Below are 19,553 nucleotides of genomic sequence, written 5' to 3' on the forward strand. Positions count from 1 at the left end.
GTCATATGGTCTGACTTCTTTAGACAGGGATTACACATGGGAGGCTGAAGATGATTTGGAGACAAATAACAGTTGACTCAATTACATCTACGCCAATCAGAGCATACTTTGGCATTTCTCACTTAACATGCTTACTCTACAGCACTGAAAAACAGGTCAGTGTGCTGCCTCTGATGCTAGCGTTGGAAACTCCGTATTAAGTCAAGCTAGCTGAGCCTCTACCTTTCTTTTTTTCTCTTTATTCACCAACCTTTTGCAAATCATCTGTAATCACCACACAATGCATTTACTTGATGGAGTTGAATGATTCCAGCAAGGAAAGGATGTAACATACTCCACACTTACTCATTGACTTTGATTTATAGTAGTAGGCAGAAAGACTGTCTTATTTCAGGCTCCAAGGACCATTCTTATTTTTTTCAGATGTATGATGTCCTCAGCTTGTCAGGGAGCATTTTTTAACAGCTTCAGGCAGAAGCCAGTAGAAAACAAGACTACTTAAGAAGATCACTTAATTTACCCTAAAAACATTAAGCAATGTAGATGCCAAACCCGTGTAAAGAAGATAAACCCCGAACTTACCAGATGAAGAGTAGAAAAGCCAGGGGTACTTAAGCTTCGTTGACAGCACTGTGCAAAGCCTGGTTGGAGAGTAAATTGCTTTCTTATTTCTGCAGAGGAGTGCCTTTAATTAAGCAGAGAAAAACCCTTATAATTACAATTATCCCTATACAAATTCCAAATGCCAGTCTTTAGCCAATTTAGTCTCCTGTCCCAGTGTTTAGAAATGTATTTTGATGAAGTTCTAGACTCCTTTTGTTTTGTTTGATGCAAACCTCAAAAAACATTTGCAGTCCTATATAATTAAGATTCTGATACTCTTCCAACAGATTTCCACCATTGTATTGCAGTCCTTGCAACTGGGAAAGGCTAATACAAGAAAGAATAACCTTGCCATTAAGTGAAGTCTGACTGCAACCTGTACAGCAATACTTGCAGGCTCATTTCTGTAAAGCAAAGATACAGTATTATAGAGCAGAGAAAGAAAAATTAACATGACAGAGGCAAATATGTTAATGAACTTGTAATTGAGCACAGGATAAAAACAAGACAGGACCACGCACTGAACAGCGTAAGCCCAGACTTATGTTAATAATGCAGTCTGCTGTGAAAAGCACAAGACAAAACAAAGCACAAATTTAAAACTCAGTCTGTACTATATCAGCTGAACATCTGAGGAAAAGACTTCTCAAGTGCTAATTAATTGATTTCAATGGGAGCAGAAAGAGGCCAGTACTGAATTCTTCAGAAATCCCAGAGTGATAGTATGTTTGCATGTACCAAATCTGAAAATTCACTAATCAGAGTAGCTTGGTCATTTTTCATGGAAACAAATCAATTAATATTTAATATGATATAAGAATAATCAGCCATGAAATGGCAACAAAATATCTACAATATATTTCATCGTGAATGTTCAGAACAAGATTTTTAAAAGAACAAGATGCACTTAAACAGATTCCAAATATAAAAACCTTGCAGCCCACCAGGGCAGCCAACTGGGACACAGGAAAATACAGAAATAAGACTTTCCCTTCCGTATGAGAGTCTCTCCAGCAAGCTTTAATAGGCATCTTAGAATTATCAGATGCCACAGGATGGTTTGCCTGTTTGGTCTGCACCTTCTCTCCTCTGTGGCCTCTTAATTTCTATGAGTACTATACCTATTCTGTGACACTTAATCTCTTAATACTGCTTTTCTTAAGAAGCATGACAAAAACCTAAATTCTGCTCAATGCAGTTCTGCTCCTGTTAAGAGACAGGCATCCTACAGAAGGTATTGAAGGTATCAGAGGTATTAGGGCTGATTTCTAAAATAAAAGATGCATAAATGAAAGTATTTGCTTGCACGTCAAAAGCTCATGCCACGTGCGAGTGGGACATAGCTCCAATCTGAAGGCAGCACCAATTGCAGACAGCAAAGCCAGAGTTATAGAGAAAGAAAAGAGATCCATTTGGACAAGAAATTCCTACCTATAGCAGTGGTATTCAAAAAGTCAGACAGGATAAAATGTGATTTTTTTAAAGGTTATTCAATAATTATATAAGCAAGAAGCTACTTAAGGAGATAGAGGTAGTCCTTGTGTTCCTTAGATTATTTTTGCCGTATTTTAAAAAGAAAAGCTGCTTGTATATCAAAGTTATTGTTACTCATCTTCCCACTGCAAATAATCTCTGATCACAAAAGGTGTAACTCAAAACTCAAATTATTCAAAATTACTATTTTTCTTCAAACTAAGTCAGTTTCTACTCTGTGTAGGTCCTGATATAAATAATAGATGTAGCAGCAGATGTTGGCTTAACGTGTGTAAAAAACTGTGTTAGAGGGTATTGTGTAAATTGCTGCTGTAAACAATGATATAACACAACTCTGAATTACACCAGATATAGGTTCATCAGATTCTTTGAAGAGGAAATGGTATGAATTTTCATCTACAAAAGAGGAAGCGTGCATGTGGATGAAGGGCCAAATTTGCTGCCTGGTTAAAGCCTGTACGAGCCCAGCTAACTGAGAGGAAATACGTTTCTCAAGAGCACCGACATTAGTTCCAGAGTATCCCCAATGTTCAAAGAAAGAACCTGCAAAAGAATTCAGTCCAATGGAAGAAGAATCCTGTAATCTATAAAGGTGAATTTAAAATAGTTAAGGAGTAGTTCAATTGATTGATTTCATGTTTTGAATATCACTGAAGGTAGAAAGGGAGAAGAAATACTGTAAGAATAACAGAAAACAGTAAAGTTGGTTTGAACCAACTCAGAAATGATTGTCAGTATCTACTAGGAATAAATAAAGGAAAGGCACAGCTGCTAAAAGACACTAAACTAAAAGCACAAGTTAGCTACCCCAACAGGGAGAAAAGGTGGGTGTTACTGTCAGAGATCATCATGGAAAATTTTGACAACCTGAGAATCGAGGTGGAAACAGAGGTCCTTCTAGACGGCTCTTCGATAATGCCAGAATGGTCTGTGAGATACGCCTGTTCTCTGATCAAACAGCTACCTCAGACACTGTCTGGGTACCTGCAGGAAAATGATGGTCCACGTTAACCTAGCGCATGTGGTGTCCCAGCTTTTATGGATGCTGCAGTTCACCCATGCCATGGCCGTACTTTTGCCCTCCCTGCCTGTACAGCAGCCCTGTCTAAGTCCGAGGAAAGCTTTACAGTTAGCCTTAGCAGCAAGGACAGTGCTAAAAAACAATCAGGAAAGGTGAGTGATGAAGGATGAATGCAAAGCAGTCACTGAAAAATATGAGCAAAAAAGGCAACTATATTAAGGGGGACTCAAATAATCATGGACCAGTCAGATGGTCTCTGACACTCAAAAATGTAGTAGAGCAACTTACTGAACAATCAACTTATAAGTAGCAGGAACATCAGGTCCCAAACCATGGTCTCCAGTTGAAACAAGCGGACCATGAAATCATGCTTAACATTAAAATGTACATCACCCTAGTAATGCCTGTTTATTAATAGCCTGATGATGAAGTGTATGGTGGGCAACTAGAGACTGTGGACTGTAGTAAGCTATGGTCCAAAAAGTTTGGCGATTATTGCTACATTATTGGCAATTTTTAGGTAATGATGAACAGCCAATATGGATTTATCAAAGGGCAGTCATGTAAAACCAATCTAATACTTTTCTGTGATAGTTTAACTGGTTTCAGTAAGGCTCTTGATAATTTCCCTCATGACGTTCCTACAAAAAAAGTAGAGAGCATGACTAGATGGAATCATCACAGCTGGTTCCAAAGCTGATTAAAAAAACATATTCAAGGTGTAGTCATCAATAGTTCAAAAGAAGACTGTGAAGAGATTTTGAACAACATAGTACTGTAAGTGAGAAGCAAGTTAATTTTTCCTCAGTCTATTTCCAGTCCATATTTTATTTTACACTGATGATGGTATAGGTAACAGAGTAATAGAACTTGTGGATCACAGCAGGCTGGAAGGAGTTGCGAGCGCTCTGAAAGGCAGAACTAGCATTCAAAATGATCTTGTATTCTAGAAACAGTCTGAAATCAGCACAGTTAGATTCAGTAAAAATAAATGTAAATGCCTAAACTTAGGAAGGAAAAAAAATCAAATGTGGAAATACAAAAAGGGAAATCAACTGTCTAAAGAAACAGCCATGCCACAGAAGAGGCTCTGAGAGAGTATACTGGGACACGTACTAACAGTAGCATAAGTGAAGAAAAAGAGAAATTATTTCTGTTTATTTAAGCCAATGAGACACTGCTTAGGCTGATGTACACACACACAGAGCAAGATGCAATCAAATTTAAAAGGCTTCAAAAGAGAACAGTCAGAATGCTAAAAATTTGGGGAAGGATGACCCATGAGGAAAGACTGAAAAACATAGATGTGTTACAAAAAAGATGACCGAGGGGAGACAGCAGTTACCCTCGACTATGTAAAAGGTAGCAATCTGTAAAGAAAACAGTGAGCAATTCATGTCCATAAAGGGAAGAAGAAGTAACCTGCTTAAATTGAAGCAAGAAAGACTTAATGAGCTAGCAGGAAAAATGTTGCCACTGCAATAGCAGCAGGGTATTGGAAGTGGCCATGTGGTGATGCCACAGTGACAAGAGCACACTGGTGATGTAGATCATGTCTCTGAACTACATGGAGAACAGCATCTGGGCAACTGCAAGCCCTTCAGAGACAAGAAATGGGACTCGACAGTGTTAACAGCTCTACAGACCTCTCATGTTGGTACCTGTCTCTTTGTTTAGGATAAAGAGGAAACACTGCCCGAAAAGAAAAAGGTGTAGATTTGGGGGACTTTTTTTTTCCAAAAAAAAGTCACTGATGAATTCACGGTCAGTCAGAGTTCACATGGCATGTTGCAAGATAGTGTAAAGCTGTGGAAAGATGGGAGATGATGGCAGGCCTAAGGCTCTTCTGGATTTTTTAGATCCTTGGCTGCTCCATGGTGTTGGTGCAAAACAATGTCAATTGGAATTCATTGCTCCACTCTGTGTTGCCTTGGCCCTACCTGCATGACAATGCTGTATTCCTGTGGTGTAAATCTTAACAAAGCTGGAACTCACCAGGCTTCCTGAACCACCTAGATGTGGCTGGAGGGTAGCCAAAGAAACCCCAAACAACCAAACAGCAAAAACTGGTGCTGCTTAATCAGAATTTCACCAGTGTCTGTCCCCCTGGTACATGCAATCCTCCAGCAATTCTGCTGAACAGCGAACGAAAGTTGAGACATAGTCTGTATTTCACAAATGATCTCCAATGCAAAGTGTGCAGTTTGCATAATATATTAAAACAATAGTGTAACCGAAGTAACAGACTACACCTGGAGGTTCTTAACATTAGATTTAACTTGCAGGTCAAATTCTGAGATGTTTCTCAGGGTAGAGCTCGTAGCAGGATTGGGAACTTGGAGATTTGGGTTGTTGGTTGAGGTATCAGGAAAGGAAGATAAAATAGCCATTTATTTTCTCTGTATATATGCTAGATCTGTGGCTGAACACTGCAGGGTTCTATAATTAAAATTATATGAATGCTCATAACGTGTAAAGCTGGTTCTGTAGTTTCGCTGTACGTTCTGCTCAACAATATAGATCTTTGAAATATATAGTTTAAAAGCAGGCACACTGACTCTTTTGCTAGTGTGTAGACTGTGAAAACTTAAACACAGAACAGCAATTTAGAAATAAAACAGAAAGAGAACAGCTTCAAAGATCTGGAAATTAGAAATTTCATAAGAAAAAAACTGATTTTAAAAGCATGCTTCACATGCTTACTGGATCAAGTTATCCAAAGTTACCTACTATTAGAAGTTACCTACTGGAGGGAGGTAGGAAGAGTAATCCTTAACACCCTTCCAGCCGACTCTGAGGAAGAGTGAGTTGTCCTCTGCAAGAGCTCCATATACAATTGGACAGCAAGGAAAGATGAAAAAATTAAATAAAAAGAGACTAGAAGAACTCTCCCCAAGGATGGAGAAACATTCACATTTAAATGTATACAGATGGTGGAATCATAAAGTAAAATAGTGAAAACTTTTGCTTAACAGGTAAAATATTCAGTCTTGGCTGCCCTGAGGAGTAATCCCTTTCATCTGACACTGACGTAGAAAATTCCCAACTAGCTTTTGTTCTTTTCCTGAGCCTAACGTGAAACTTTTCTAGTTACAACTAAAAGCAAGCAACAAAAAACTCTGGAAGAGAAAAACATAGCAATTACCTACCCCTCTCCTCCACTCCCATACACAAACACACACAAAGTTTTGGGCAACAATCCAGATCTTTAACTATCAAATATGGGAATCTTGCTTAGAAGTCCTTTTCTTACCGCCAGTGGAACTGCCTGTTTTTCTTCTGAGTTTCTAATTAGTCCTTGAGGCACCAGAGCTCTGCTTTGTTAGTCAGTGTTTACAGCAGTGGTCCATCTGAACTAGCTGCTATTTCCTTGATGGCTCAGGTAGGTGTATATCCTACCTCTGGCACACCCCTGCTTTGGGGTCTACCACATTAAGAGTCTATATCAGCTAAGGCAATAAAGTTCCTATTCAAGACGGTTGAAATTCAACCACAAACTTCTCAAAGGAGATGGTGCAGGAACAAACAAAGTCTAGGAGGGGAAATCATCGACTTCATTATGCTGGCAGCTTGTTACAAAGAAAAACAGGCAAGAGGTCGTTTTTTTATTTTTGTCCCAGGTCATGTACGCCATTCATTCAGTGAAGATTTTTCACCGTCACTCAGTTTTGCTGCTTCTTCCTCAGGAAGAGACATAAGCACACACACACAAAAAATTTTCTAATCCTAGCAGTGGAGGAAAAGGACAACCATATTTTCTTGCCCCACAAAGAAACCAGAGACTTAGGATTTGGTTTTGATGAGCCATGCTTTTATGCACTTTTTAATCACTGTGCTCTATGGATAATATGCAAAAGCCATTATATTACATTTGAGAAAACACTGTGCATGCATTGTTGACTGGCTGGCTCTCGCAATGGAAGTGGTTTTAGGTGTAATGTTTCATATGATAGTTTAGTGGTACCTCCTGGGAAAGCAAAGAGTATAAATTAATCTTATCTGTCATCCTATTATAGACTTAAATTAATCATGATAGTTTATGTATGCAATACAAATTTTCTAAAGAATATTTCACATGATGCTAATTAATGATGCTAACAGAAGATAAATTTGTGTGTGAAAACAACAGAATTCTTTTGTTGTTCCCATTAGCTTAAAATCTATCAGCATACACAAATTATTACTTATATACACAAATCCTTCATACTGAAGGGTTTAACTTCAATTTATCTAAGGATAATTGTCTGTGGTTGGCTCAGTGCACTCTCTGCTTGAAGTACTAAAGCTCACATTGGTGCCTCATTAAACATTCGTTTCAGCTGAGGTGTCTGAAGAAAAGCATTTTAACAAATGTGCCCTGAACTCTCAAGAAGTATCTACAGGTCTATAGTCAGGGCCTACCTCTCTCTCTCTCTCTTTTTTTTTTTTTCCTTTCCTTGTTCCTTGCTAAACTGTTTAAATGACTTCCAAAATCTTAGATCATCTACAACAACAATGATAAGGGCAATTTTAAAAGCATTAGTGATCACACACGCCATCTTCCTGTGACTTGAAATGTAACAGAAGTATATCAGTTTGTGCTTTTAGATTTTTTGTTTTGCCTGCACTATCCTACCAATTCAAAACAGGGCGAGTGTGAAATAAATGCAAAGATTTATTTTCCAGCTCACATGTATCATCTGAGCTTCACAAGGACTTGACTAAGAAAATGCTACCATACTGCTGATAATTTTGTAAAGCCTGTACCAAGTTTAATAGTTTATGTGCTTTATTTTTACTTTCTTCCTAATAAAAACTTATTAATAATAAGTGAAAAAAAAGTTAGACATCAGGAATAATAATAAAGACCATGTAAATGTTATTCTAGGGAATTTTTTCATTTTGCTCCTACAGGGTTGTTTTTATTTTTATCAAGGTCTCAGTTGGCATTTTCATCCAGAAGGAAAATATTTTTTTTTTTGATGACTGACAACTTCAAAGAAATTAACAATATATTCACAGATGGGTCTTTAATTCTCTTGCTACTTCAAAAGCCAGAGGAGGAGATAACACAACTGGCACAGAACTGGAAAAATAATGTGTTAATAGTTTGGCCCCATTTCCTAAGAACACAGATTTGTGGAGCTTCAGTATGACTTTTCTGTGACAGAAAAGCAATGGTCTTTTACAGTTACTTCTTAGAATAACATTTTTTCTTTAGAGCTGTAAGTTTAACTAGAAAAAGTAGGATCTTTTATTAGGGCAGTGTACCTGAAAAAAATTGGCCCAATTTCAAGTACATGAAGAGGTACTGCCATTTTTAGAACAGGGAATTTGGATTCAACTTCCATGGGAGCCAGAGCAGTAACTAAGGTGCACTTGAAAGCTGGATCTTCCAGTCACACTTTTAAAAATAAGAAAATTGACAGAATTTGGCATGTGTTAACAACTATCTTGTCAAAAAGAATATATCTTTTTGTATCTTCTGGCTACTATTACAGGTACCAGTTCCACAGGAATTATATTATACATCCTCACAAACACATTTGGATGATGCAACGCATTTTATATCATAAGTTACAAACTGAATTTTACATCATGATTCATCTGGAAAATTCCAAGCTTGGGGAAAGGTTAGGTTTTGGTCTAACAATGTTCTAAACATGAGGTTTTGTTATTATAGTAATTGTAAAGCTCAACTCATGTGACAACTGAACTAAAATACACTCTTACCTAATGCAGTTTGCTTGACTTTAGGGAAAAATACTAATATTGAGTCCAGGTGTGCTGACTCCTTTATAAAAGTCTCCAGGTCCTTATTACTGAAGCTCAGGAAACTGTGCAAGTATTATTCTACAAAGGTCACAAGAAAAAATATTGTGCATTTTTTATATGAACTTGGGCAAAAGCAGATCTAGGCCTGGACCTATTTTTCTGTAACTGCATTAATGATGGCAAGCATTTAGCGTGAGTACGTTATCAGGTAAGCACCTTTCACAGGTTATCCTTTTCCTTTATATTACAAAATACAGTATAGTCTGGTGTGTGTTTTTCAAATCAATTTTAAAGAAAAAATCAAGTCAGAATAGAAAAAAAGACAAATATACTGAACTATGCTCATGAACTGTAATTTTTAATGACTATAAAAACTAAAAGCAGTAGAGGATATGAAATACGACACTAAATATGTCTTCCTTTCTGGTTTTCACTTCATGTCCGGAAATGAAAACTCTTTGGAAAGATAAATAAAGAATGTTCATACACGGGACATGGTGGACATAAAGATGTTTCTCATTTGCAATTTCGTTTTTCTTGGGTAAGCTTAGGATTTTCTGTAGTATAAAAAAAGAACCTCATCATAAATTGCAGCCTAGACTTCGCAATGCGCATAGATGTCTGAAGTCTAAGAGGGAAACAAGATTTTTAAAAAGCATTTTAAAATGCAGCTTTTCTGCTCAGACCCTGAAGTCCATTTCTGGCTCACCAGCCATCTTCCAGAGACAAAGCAAGAACCTCAGTATTCTAACCTTGTATCGGGGATTATTATGTCTGATTCCAGTGATTATGCAGATATGTAGGTACAGTATAATATTAGTCTTCAACAACTGTAACAGAAAAGAGATGTGTGGGGTGGGGTTACCACAATTTGAGTAAGCAGTCAGATGAAAAGATTATCTTCCTGCTAACAACAGCTGTCAATAACATCTGTCTCAACAGTAACAACAGTATTCTGCTTGCGTGGCCAACTGTTCTCTAAAGCCTTTGTTTCTACAGCAGTCTGATTGCTGATAGAGAGTACGCTTGTTTTATGGAGCCTAACTTCCCTGCACTTGTAACTTTTCATAGGGATTTGACTGGATGGGCCTGTGCTTGTTATCAACCCCCTTCTGAAGTGGTTACTGTCACCTTGGTTGTATAGCAGACAGACAGCTCCAGAAAAGGTAATCATGACGTTCAGGGTAAACAGTGCAAATGAAAAGTAAGTCACTGTGATTAACAAAAGGCATCTGTATCCCCTTAAAAATAGTGAGAGGGCATTCTCTTACTCTTTCCACTTCCTAAAAGTTGTATTTTAGATGTATTTTAGGCAGGAAATGTTGTAATCTTTTGCACAGTGTACCAGAGGAAAAGGTTTGTGCACTTGGTCCTTGTGATGGATAAGAGCAACCTGAATAACGTTAACTTTGCAAAATGAGCAGATACTTGCAGGGATTTATATTAGCGCTATGGATTAATAACATATGGTATAATCTTGATACATAATATTACTTTCTTCCTCAACTTACTCCTGTAACTGATTTACAATCCACCTCTGCTAGAGGAGGAAGCAATGTTCCCACACTTCCACATCAGAATTAGAAACATCTTAAGGACACACACACAGTTTTGCACAGAAAAACATGACTTTGTGCATTGTTTGCTTTTCTTTTTATTAATTTTTTGCTTTTATATAACATGACAGCTTGCAATCTAAACCTAGTCCATAACAAATATTATAGCAGTGTTCCTCATGTTACGCAGTTGTCTCTCTTATGGCCACCAGCTACGTTCTAGCTTATATGGTCTACAGCACAGCTTAGTCCCAGGTATAATTCAGCAGGCTGTGTGGGTGCAGACGGCTTTGATATAGTTGGGCTGAAATACAACAATTATCAATGCCAGAATGTGAGATGCAAATCAGCTAATATTGGCTTGAATTATACATCATGACCAGCCAAACTGTATACCGCTTAGATTTGTCATTTGCTCAAGTGTAGCTGTAAAACACATTTAGAAGCCCTACACTGATACAGATTTAGTCTAATTTGACTGCTCACTGGAAACACCCTAGCCAAGGCAAATGAATTATCTTTAGGGCTGATGAAAAGATAACCTCACAGGCATTAGGAAGTTCCCTCTATTATCTTTAGAGCTATTTACAATAGATAGGATCCATCCCTAGCCTGCTTTAATATTCTTGACTTTGTGGTAGATTTAGAAGGTCATTATTCCTGCAGGTTAAATCTCTCCCTTGGAGTGGAGAAGTACCTGTAAAAATGTCCAAAAAGAAGAGAGATAGGTGATTACACCTAAGGAAACAGCCATCTGAGGCATTTGATGGCTGTTTAGTCCTTTGCATGCAGTCATAACTGGTAACAACAGGGATGAAACCATGGTCTCAACTGTTCCTTAGCTTTTCTGCTCATTCAGATTGCCTTGAATCCAGAAAGTGGTGTGATGGGCAGTAAAGCATCTATGTGCAGAGGCTGCAGGGAGGACTGGCCTTTATGAGTAGCGTATGAAACAGAGTTTCCTGCCTTCTCTCCCTCCTCTGCACCTGCTTTAGAGCCATGTCCAATCTGTTCCTTGGGCTGAATACAAATCCAGAAGACACCAAGACAGTGATGTCATAAAAAGCTAGGAGAAATCAGCATGCAGTAAGTCAGGAAGACAGGAATGACTTTTCCTGGGAAAACGTAACACTTAGGAGATTAGGTTCTTCATATGTTTAACGGAAACTTAGGTCCAAAGCTGGTGAAGTACAGGCTGGATGAGCAGACTATGAAGTGGACTGAAAACTGGCTGAACAGATAGGCCCAGAGGATGGTGAACAGTGGCATGAAGTCTAGTTGGAGGCCATTAACTAGCAGTATACCCCAGGGGTCAATATTAGGTCCAATCCTGTTTAACATCTTCATTACTGGTCTGGATTATGGGGCACAGTGTACCCTCAGCAAGTTTACTGATGATACAGAACTGTGAGGAGTGGCTGATGCACTAGAGGCTGTGCTGCCCTTCAGACAGATGTCAACAGGCTGGAGAAACGGGCTAAAAGGAACCTCATGAAGTTCAACAGGAGAAGTACAAAGTCCTGCATCTGGAACATCCCCACGTACCAATACATGCTGGGGCCACCCAGCTGGAAAGCAGCTTTGCAGAAGACCCGGACATCCTAGAGGACCATGACCATATTGGTCCTAAAAGACCATGACTTCAAACAAGTTGACCATGAGCCAGCAATGTGCCCTGGTGGCAGAGAAGGACAATGTTATCCCGGGGTGCACTAGGCAGAGTATTGCCAGCAGGTTGAAAGAGACGATCTTTCCCATCTGCTCAGTGCTGGTGAGACATGCCTGAGTTCTGTCTTTTATCTTTATATGTAATATGTTGAAGCATATGGAACGCAGGGAGGTGATTAAAGACAGCCAACATGGCTTCACCTAGGGCAAATCATGCCTGACTAATCTAGTGGCCTTCTACAATGGAGTGACTGCATCAGTGGACAAGGGAAGAGCAACTGATGTCATCTACCTGGACTTCCATATGGTACCCCACATCTTTATTATCTCTAAATTGGAGAGACATGGATTTGATGGATGGACTGTTAGTTGGATAAGGAACTAGCTGGATGGCCACATCCAACGAGTTACAGTGAATAGCTCAATATCCAAATGAAAATGAATCGTGTTCCTCAAGGGTAAGTACAAGGACCAATACTATTTAATATCTTCATTAATGACACAGATAGTAGGACTGAGTGCACCCTCAGCTAGTTTGCAGACAACATCAAGCTGAGTGGTACAGTTGATTTGCTTAAGGGAAGGGATGCCATCCAGAGGGACCCTGACAGGCTTGAGGGGTGGACACATGTGAAGCTCATAAAATTCAACAGGACCAAGTGCAAGGTCCTGCACTTGGGTCAGGGCAACCCCCAAGATCAGTAGAGACTTAGGGATGAATGGATTGAGAGCAGCCCTGATGACAAGGTACTGGTAGATGAAAAATTGGACATGAGCCCGCAATGTGTGCTTGCAGCCCAGAAAGCCAACCATATCCTGGGATGCATAAAAAGAAGCATGGCCAGCAGGTCAAGGGAGGTGGTTCTGCCCTGCTACTCTGCTCTGGTAAGACCCCACCTGGAGTACTGCATCCAGCTCTGGAGTCCCCCGTGCAAGAAAGGCATGGACCTGTTAGACCAGGTCCAAGGAAGGCCATAAAAATGATCAGAAGGATGGAACACCTCTCCGGTTAAGACAGGCTGAGAGAGTTGGGGCTGTTCAGCCTGGAGAAGATAAGGCTCCCGGGAGACCTTACAATACTTAAAGGGGGATTATAAAAAGATGGAGAGAGACATTTTAGTAGAGGCTGCAGCGATACACAAAGGGTAACTGTTTCAAACTAGAACAGGGTGGATTCAGATTAGATACGAGGAAGAAATTTTTTATGATGGGGGTGGTGAGACACTGGAACAGGTTGCCCAGGGAAGTTGTGGATGCCCTGTCACTGGAAATGTTCAAGGTCAGGCTGGACGGGGCTCTGAGCAACCTGATCTAGTGAAAGAAGTCCCTGACCATGGCAGGGGGTTTGGAGTATGTGATCTTTGAAGGTTCCTTCCAATCCAAACCTTTCTATGGTTCTAAGATGCATACCTGATGTTTATACTCCCTGCACTTGCAACTCCAAATAATTTCCTCTGAAGGATTTAAAAAATCAGGTTCTCATTTATGTTTACAGAAGTCTAAGAAAACTGGCCATTTACTAGAAACTGTTGTTAACAGCTTGTTATACGTAACGTACAAAGCTTATACACATCCTACATTTTATCTTTAATCTGTTACTAGTGATTAATATTCTCTGTACCAAACACAAAACCACTACTATTTCACACATGTAGTATGTAAGAAGTAGTCTTTTCCCAAAGCAATTACAACTTGGAATTTTTTAACCTCTCTTAAAAACCACGGTGCATATTTATGGTATGGATTTTAGATGAATTCAAATGGGTTATTACCTGAGCGTTTGAAAAAACTGTCTTGAATATAAATCTGCAAAGGCTTATTAACTTGAGTTATCCTCACTTAGATAGATTCCCAGGGTGCAACTCATTAGAGTAAAGCAGGATTCAACCCTTTCATCAAGTGTGCTCTGCTTTGTGACACTCTTTCTTGAATTAGGTTGACTCAATAAAAATGAAACAGAATTTTTAATACTGCCACTGTCCTGACATCACGTATTATAAGGCTATGGCTCAACGGTCATACTTGATAAGAAGGATATATCTGCAAGCAGCTTTTAAATGTTGATAAAGTATGAATGTGCACTTTAGGTATGCAGCAAACACACGGAAAATGCCTTCGCTATGAGCAGACTGGTAATTTTATTAAGGCTTTTATAATGCATTACGTTATGTAAGAAACCAACTATGAGAATCTACCACATCTTTTTAAAAATGCAGTAGATCTTCATACTTACTACATAAATCTATTGTACATACAAAGGACTGAGGTTCTCCCTGCAGCTTATTTAATATATTTAAAAAGAAAAATTAATTGAAAGAAACAGCTTGGCCTATATAATAGAGTCTGGACAATGCTTTTAAGTAATTAGCATTTTATGATATCCATATAAAAAGGGGTTTATTGAAATTCAATCAAAAAATGCTGGCCTCATCCCCATAAAGGGGTAGCACTGAACAGAAATCTGCTATCAGAATACATAGGAAATGGCCTGTTCTGCCCCTGAAACCATTTTGCACTGTACCTGACCCCTCTGCAACAGCCTTTGCCATTTAAGGTAATTTCTTACGAACCTTCAGAACTGAGACTTTGTCCAACATAAGACTGAAGCTGATCTTTTCATCTCAGGTAGAAATAATTTAAATATATTGCCATCACTAATGTAAAGTAGAATTCATGGTACAATTTGACTTTTATCATAGGCTTTTTAAAATTTGAAATCTTTAGCTAAATGTTTGCTTTAATATTGGTAGTGTGGGTTGTTTGTTTTTCTTGTATAAATCTATGTGTGTAAACTCATCCTTAAGTACACATCTTAAAACTAGAACAGGAAACGAAAACTTTGTTAGGCAACCGGACAATTTCAGGGATAAGGAAATGAAATGATAGAAGTAAATGCTAAACATTTGTTTTGTAACACTTGTAAAATGCAGACATTGGTTGTCTGTAGAAACAGCTGAGGAGTATGTCTATTGGGAGGTGTTATGGTTTGAGAAACCCGTAACAGTTTATTGTCTTTTAGACAATCATTCTATCACACAATGACCCCTCCCTACCCGGGAAGGGGAATTGAGAAAAAACAAGGAAACCCAGGGGTTGAAATATAAACAGATTTAATAGAATAAGATTAGATAATTAACATTAATAGCACTAAAGAACCAATATTGAACCCGAAACTGATACAGAATATGCAAAGGTTATACTCAGCCAATTGTATCCGTAGGAAGCTGCACACTCCCAGCAGTGGACAGTAAATGTGGGACACTGCGAGCGCGATGGCTTCGGGAGGAAGGGAAGGCCTCAGGGGTCCGGCACCAGGGCAAGAAGTTCTCAGGATGGCAGCCATCAAGGGAGACAGAGAACTTCGCGGCAAACTTTCTAATTTATATTGAATGTGACGTTCATGGTATGAAATAACCCTGCTGGCCAGCTTGGGTCAAGTGCTCAGGTCTCGCTCCTCCTCACCCCTGCACCTGGCGAGCTCAAAAACACTGAGACCTTGAAACCCACACAGCATAGCTGGCTATGAAGTCAAATTTTTCACAAATTCAGACACTAGAGTCATCCAAAAGTGCAGTCTGCCCAAGTATTAAAAGAGAAATTAGCCCTCTGTCGCTCAAACCAGGACAGGAGGTTTATTAATTGCATGAGTCACGTAACTGAAAGTAAAGCAACATGTTAGGGAGCTGTATTGCTGCTCTTGATAGTTTTCTGTTTTGTAATTTATGTGTTGAAATGTTCTGAATGTATAGCACCAGTGGCCAAGGCCCCTGGTTGGTGACAAAACACAATTTTCTTCACTTGAAGTCAAACCAAATAACTACTACTGAAAGATCTATGTGGAAGATACAATTGTAAACTACACTGGCTAAATAAAAGTAATAAAAATAGAAAATGTCATCCATGAATGCTGTGTTTATCCCAACACAATGCTGAGGCAAACTGGTTAAAATTCAGCTTTTACGGTCCCTCAAACATCCACTGCTCAGATGGTACATGTTAGAGCCCACACTTTTAGCAATGATGAGTTGCTTTTTCTTAGCAGTTTACAAAACTATTTTTCAACTTTCTTGGTTTCTGGGTATAAATACTGTGATTGGAAAGTAGACACATTTACAACATGCAATCCAGCTGCCTTCTAATTACTATCCAGGACTCAACTCGACAAGGATGATCTGCTTTTCAATGTCCCATGCCCACTTCCAACCACCACAGACACCTAACACCCAGCCATAAAGGTCCCTTAGTGTTACACATTAATGAGGGTTTTTTCGTCCTCTTTCTTTGTCCAACATAGGAGGCCATTTAGAAAGCCAGTTACAACTTACTTTTAAGTGAAACTTTAGGCTTCATTTCAAAGAACTTATAAAGTTGGACAGGAATTTAATTTCTCACGTAGCAAAAAAAATGTCATTTGAAGAGGATGTTTTCTGAGGTCCTGCTCAATTTTCAGCAACTTAGCTCTGGGTAATACACAGGTAAGTAATAGGAATGCTGCCTAACATGCAAGGGACACTAAAGGCTTGCTCCTTCACTTCTACCTATGAGATGAACATCATTATACATAAAAGTTATCCCATTAAACCAGAAGGAACTATTCACATGCATTAAAAACATATGTGCAAGTCTTTGCAGGATTAAAAAATGCAGGAAGCAACAGGTTGGGGCAACAGGCACCAGATGGGTGGAAGGAAGAATAAAGTGATAGGAAGAAATGGTTTTGTGGGCAGGTTGCATACGCAGTTTACAAGTCTGACGGCATTTGAAGGCCTGATACTAATGTTTGACCTTGTTTTGAACAAAGGTGATGCTTGTCATGTAACAGCTGCTCCTGAAGCATCTGCAGCTCCAGTGCTCATGATCTCACACTAACTTTAAGTTATGATGAGACCACTAACACAACATTTCAGACCACATCATTGCTAATTTTTTACAGAACAGTGTTTAGATGGTCAGATATCTATCATGCTTCACTGAACTCAGTAGGGTACTGCAGGGAGGAGGCTCATGTTGTTGTGCTGAGGAACCACCACAGAGCCTAAAATTCTGCTGGTCCTCATAAAAGTTTATAGGTTAGACAAGTCACTGGCAAGAGAAAAAGCGAGTAAGAGAAGAGCTTGCATGGGAATTTGTAGTGAATGGACATAATTATACAGGCAATGTAATAACTCCTGTAAAAGATGCCTTGCTAGTAACATCCAACTTTCACTAAGAATTGCATTTTGAAGAAGTAAACTCAGGAACTCTGCAGAAAGAGGAACAAAATTTTATAGCTGTAAATTAGCCTTTTGTGTACAGGCAAGAAAGCTACCACACTGATCTATTATTCCTTTTATTTTGAATATTCCTTTCAAAAAATCCAAAACACCACATCAGAAACACTTCTTGTGAAGATGTATCACTCTATTTCAGTGGAAGACTGCGCTTGAGTCATGTAAAAATGACCTGCTCCTTTTGATGAACAGGAAACATGACGTTGTGCTAGCAAATATATTTAATTTCTACCACACTGTGCAAAAGCAAATATTCTTACCTGCAAAATAAGCATGCAGATTGTTAATCATATCCAGAACATAATGAATAACACATTTGAACATTTAATTTGTTAGAAAAAATACTGAATATTTCTCTATTGAAGAAAGAAAAAGAAATTAAAAATATTACAACACTGACTTAATTTCACAACAGTTCCTAATAGCAAAACTTTTGTGAGCGTTTGTGAAATGAAGCCAGATAAACTGTTATGATTCCACTACTTTGTAAGGCTTTAGTCATACAGATGAACAGTGACCATCACTACTGCTGGGAAATGCTGCCAGAATGCTGACCCTAAAAATAGGAAGAAAGAAAATAACCCTAACCCTCTAAATATCAGCCAGTTACACTCTTTATCCAAGCAAGTCTCCAAATGATTGGGAATTGTGGCAGGATCCTGTAGTAAACTCCTCATCTGATGGCTTCTCAATAAGTTGTCTCACTCTTGTGAATATTCTACCATAAATTTAAAATGAATTCCCAGAGGCTATAGAAAGGTACACTGATGTGTATTCTGCCATGGGAAAGGCACATCACAGCGGAGCTAATTTTATCCTCTGTGACTGCAAACCCCATCTCTTCCAATAAATTGCTGAAGGAGGTGGAGTTTCTCTGCATACTTTTCTCTCTGGCACAGAGACCTACCCTCAGTTTATATTACCATTTTGATATTTGTTCTTCTATGTGTCAGCAAACGTAGTTACCTTGTACTTAACATCAACACCCTGGAAACACAGTTTTTGTCTCAGATGACAAGACTCTTGAAAAGGAGGCCTGTGTTTTCCTTTAACCCAACAATACAAAAATAATTGTCTTGGTTTCTTACTGCCACCACAGAGCACAGACCAGCTGAGAGTCAGCACTTCCCTGGGAAAAGACACCGAAGTCTAGCAGATGGCAAGCTCAGTCGGAAGAGTACGGTGTTCCAACAGCTGAACTCTTATTTATTTGGTCTAGGGAGGTAAGGGGCAGGGGGTAGGTTTATTTTAAATCGGAAGGATTTTTTTCTTTTCGTAGATGAAAGGGTGAAAAGAAGAAAAAAAATCCCAGGGATGTATGTCATTGCAGAACTGATGCCCTACATAAAAACATTTATTTCACAGGAGCGCTAATTTAGGCACCCGGTTGTTTTGCTGCTGCGTGCGGAGGAGGAACCCCAACCCTCCGCCCCGCCGCCGGCGAGCGGTGCCCCGGCGGCGGGCTCGGGGCTCGCTCCGACGGGGCAGGCGGGCAGCGAACGCCCGGGACGAGACTGGACGTCTCCTCCCCGCCGGAGGACACAAACCCATCGCCGGCTTCTTCTGCGGACGCTTTGTCAGACCAAACGCAGTGGCAGAAGCGCACCCTGTAGCTGCACCTCCGCGGGGCCGGGAGAGGACCGGCGGGGCGCCCCGAGGGCCGCCTCTTGCCGCCGGCGGGAGCAGCCCGGTAGCGGTGGTGGTGGTGGTGTCCGCCCGAGGGCGGCCGGCGGCGGGCGGCGGCGGCAGTGCCAGCCGGGCTATCTGGAGCTGGCAGATGGCTCCACGCCCCGGGGGTCTCCCGGGGAGGAGCCGTCCCGCCCCGCGCTCCCGCAGCCCGATCGCCTGCCTTGGCTGGCTTTTCAGGCTGAGACCGGCGAGGAATAGTTGCGACGTGCGAGGGAAAAAAACCCAAACCCTTACCTGTTGATTTTCAGGGCGAACGCCCTCCTGTCTGCGGCGGGTAAAGTCGCCATGCGGGAGAGCAGCCGTGGGTGTCAGCTGCCGGGAAGGACCGACGCCGGCTGTAGGCACGGAGGGCGGCTTTATCTTATTTATTTATTCATTCTTTGCAATTGCACGCTCCGGGCAAAAAAAACGACGGTCTTCTGACAGTTCTGGGTGGCAACTTCCGCATTTCACCTTCCTCACCCAAATCGTCCGGAGTGGGAGGGATCTGCCCCTGTG

General features: G+C 40.1%; 1 protein-coding gene across 1 annotated transcript in view; it reads right to left on the bottom strand.

The window, feature by feature from the left end:
• The window catches only part of DOCK8 (dedicator of cytokinesis 8), a gene marked incomplete at its 5' end in the record, with an annotated part of 96,792 nt that extends 77,450 nt beyond the window's left edge, over window positions 1–19,342 (bottom strand). The window contains 2 exons of the mRNA XM_082497994.1: window positions 583–685; window positions 19,290–19,342. Coding sequence (XP_082354120.1) covers window positions 583–685; window positions 19,290–19,342 — 156 coding nt within the window. The remainder of the gene's footprint in view (window positions 1–582; window positions 686–19,289) is intronic.
• Between the last annotated feature and the right edge of the window lie 211 nt (window positions 19,343–19,553).

Source organism: Vanellus vanellus, assembly GCF_965231255.1.
Source record: "Vanellus vanellus genome assembly, chromosome: Z".
In the NCBI taxonomy this organism is placed as follows: Eukaryota; Metazoa; Chordata; class Aves; order Charadriiformes; family Charadriidae; genus Vanellus; species Vanellus vanellus.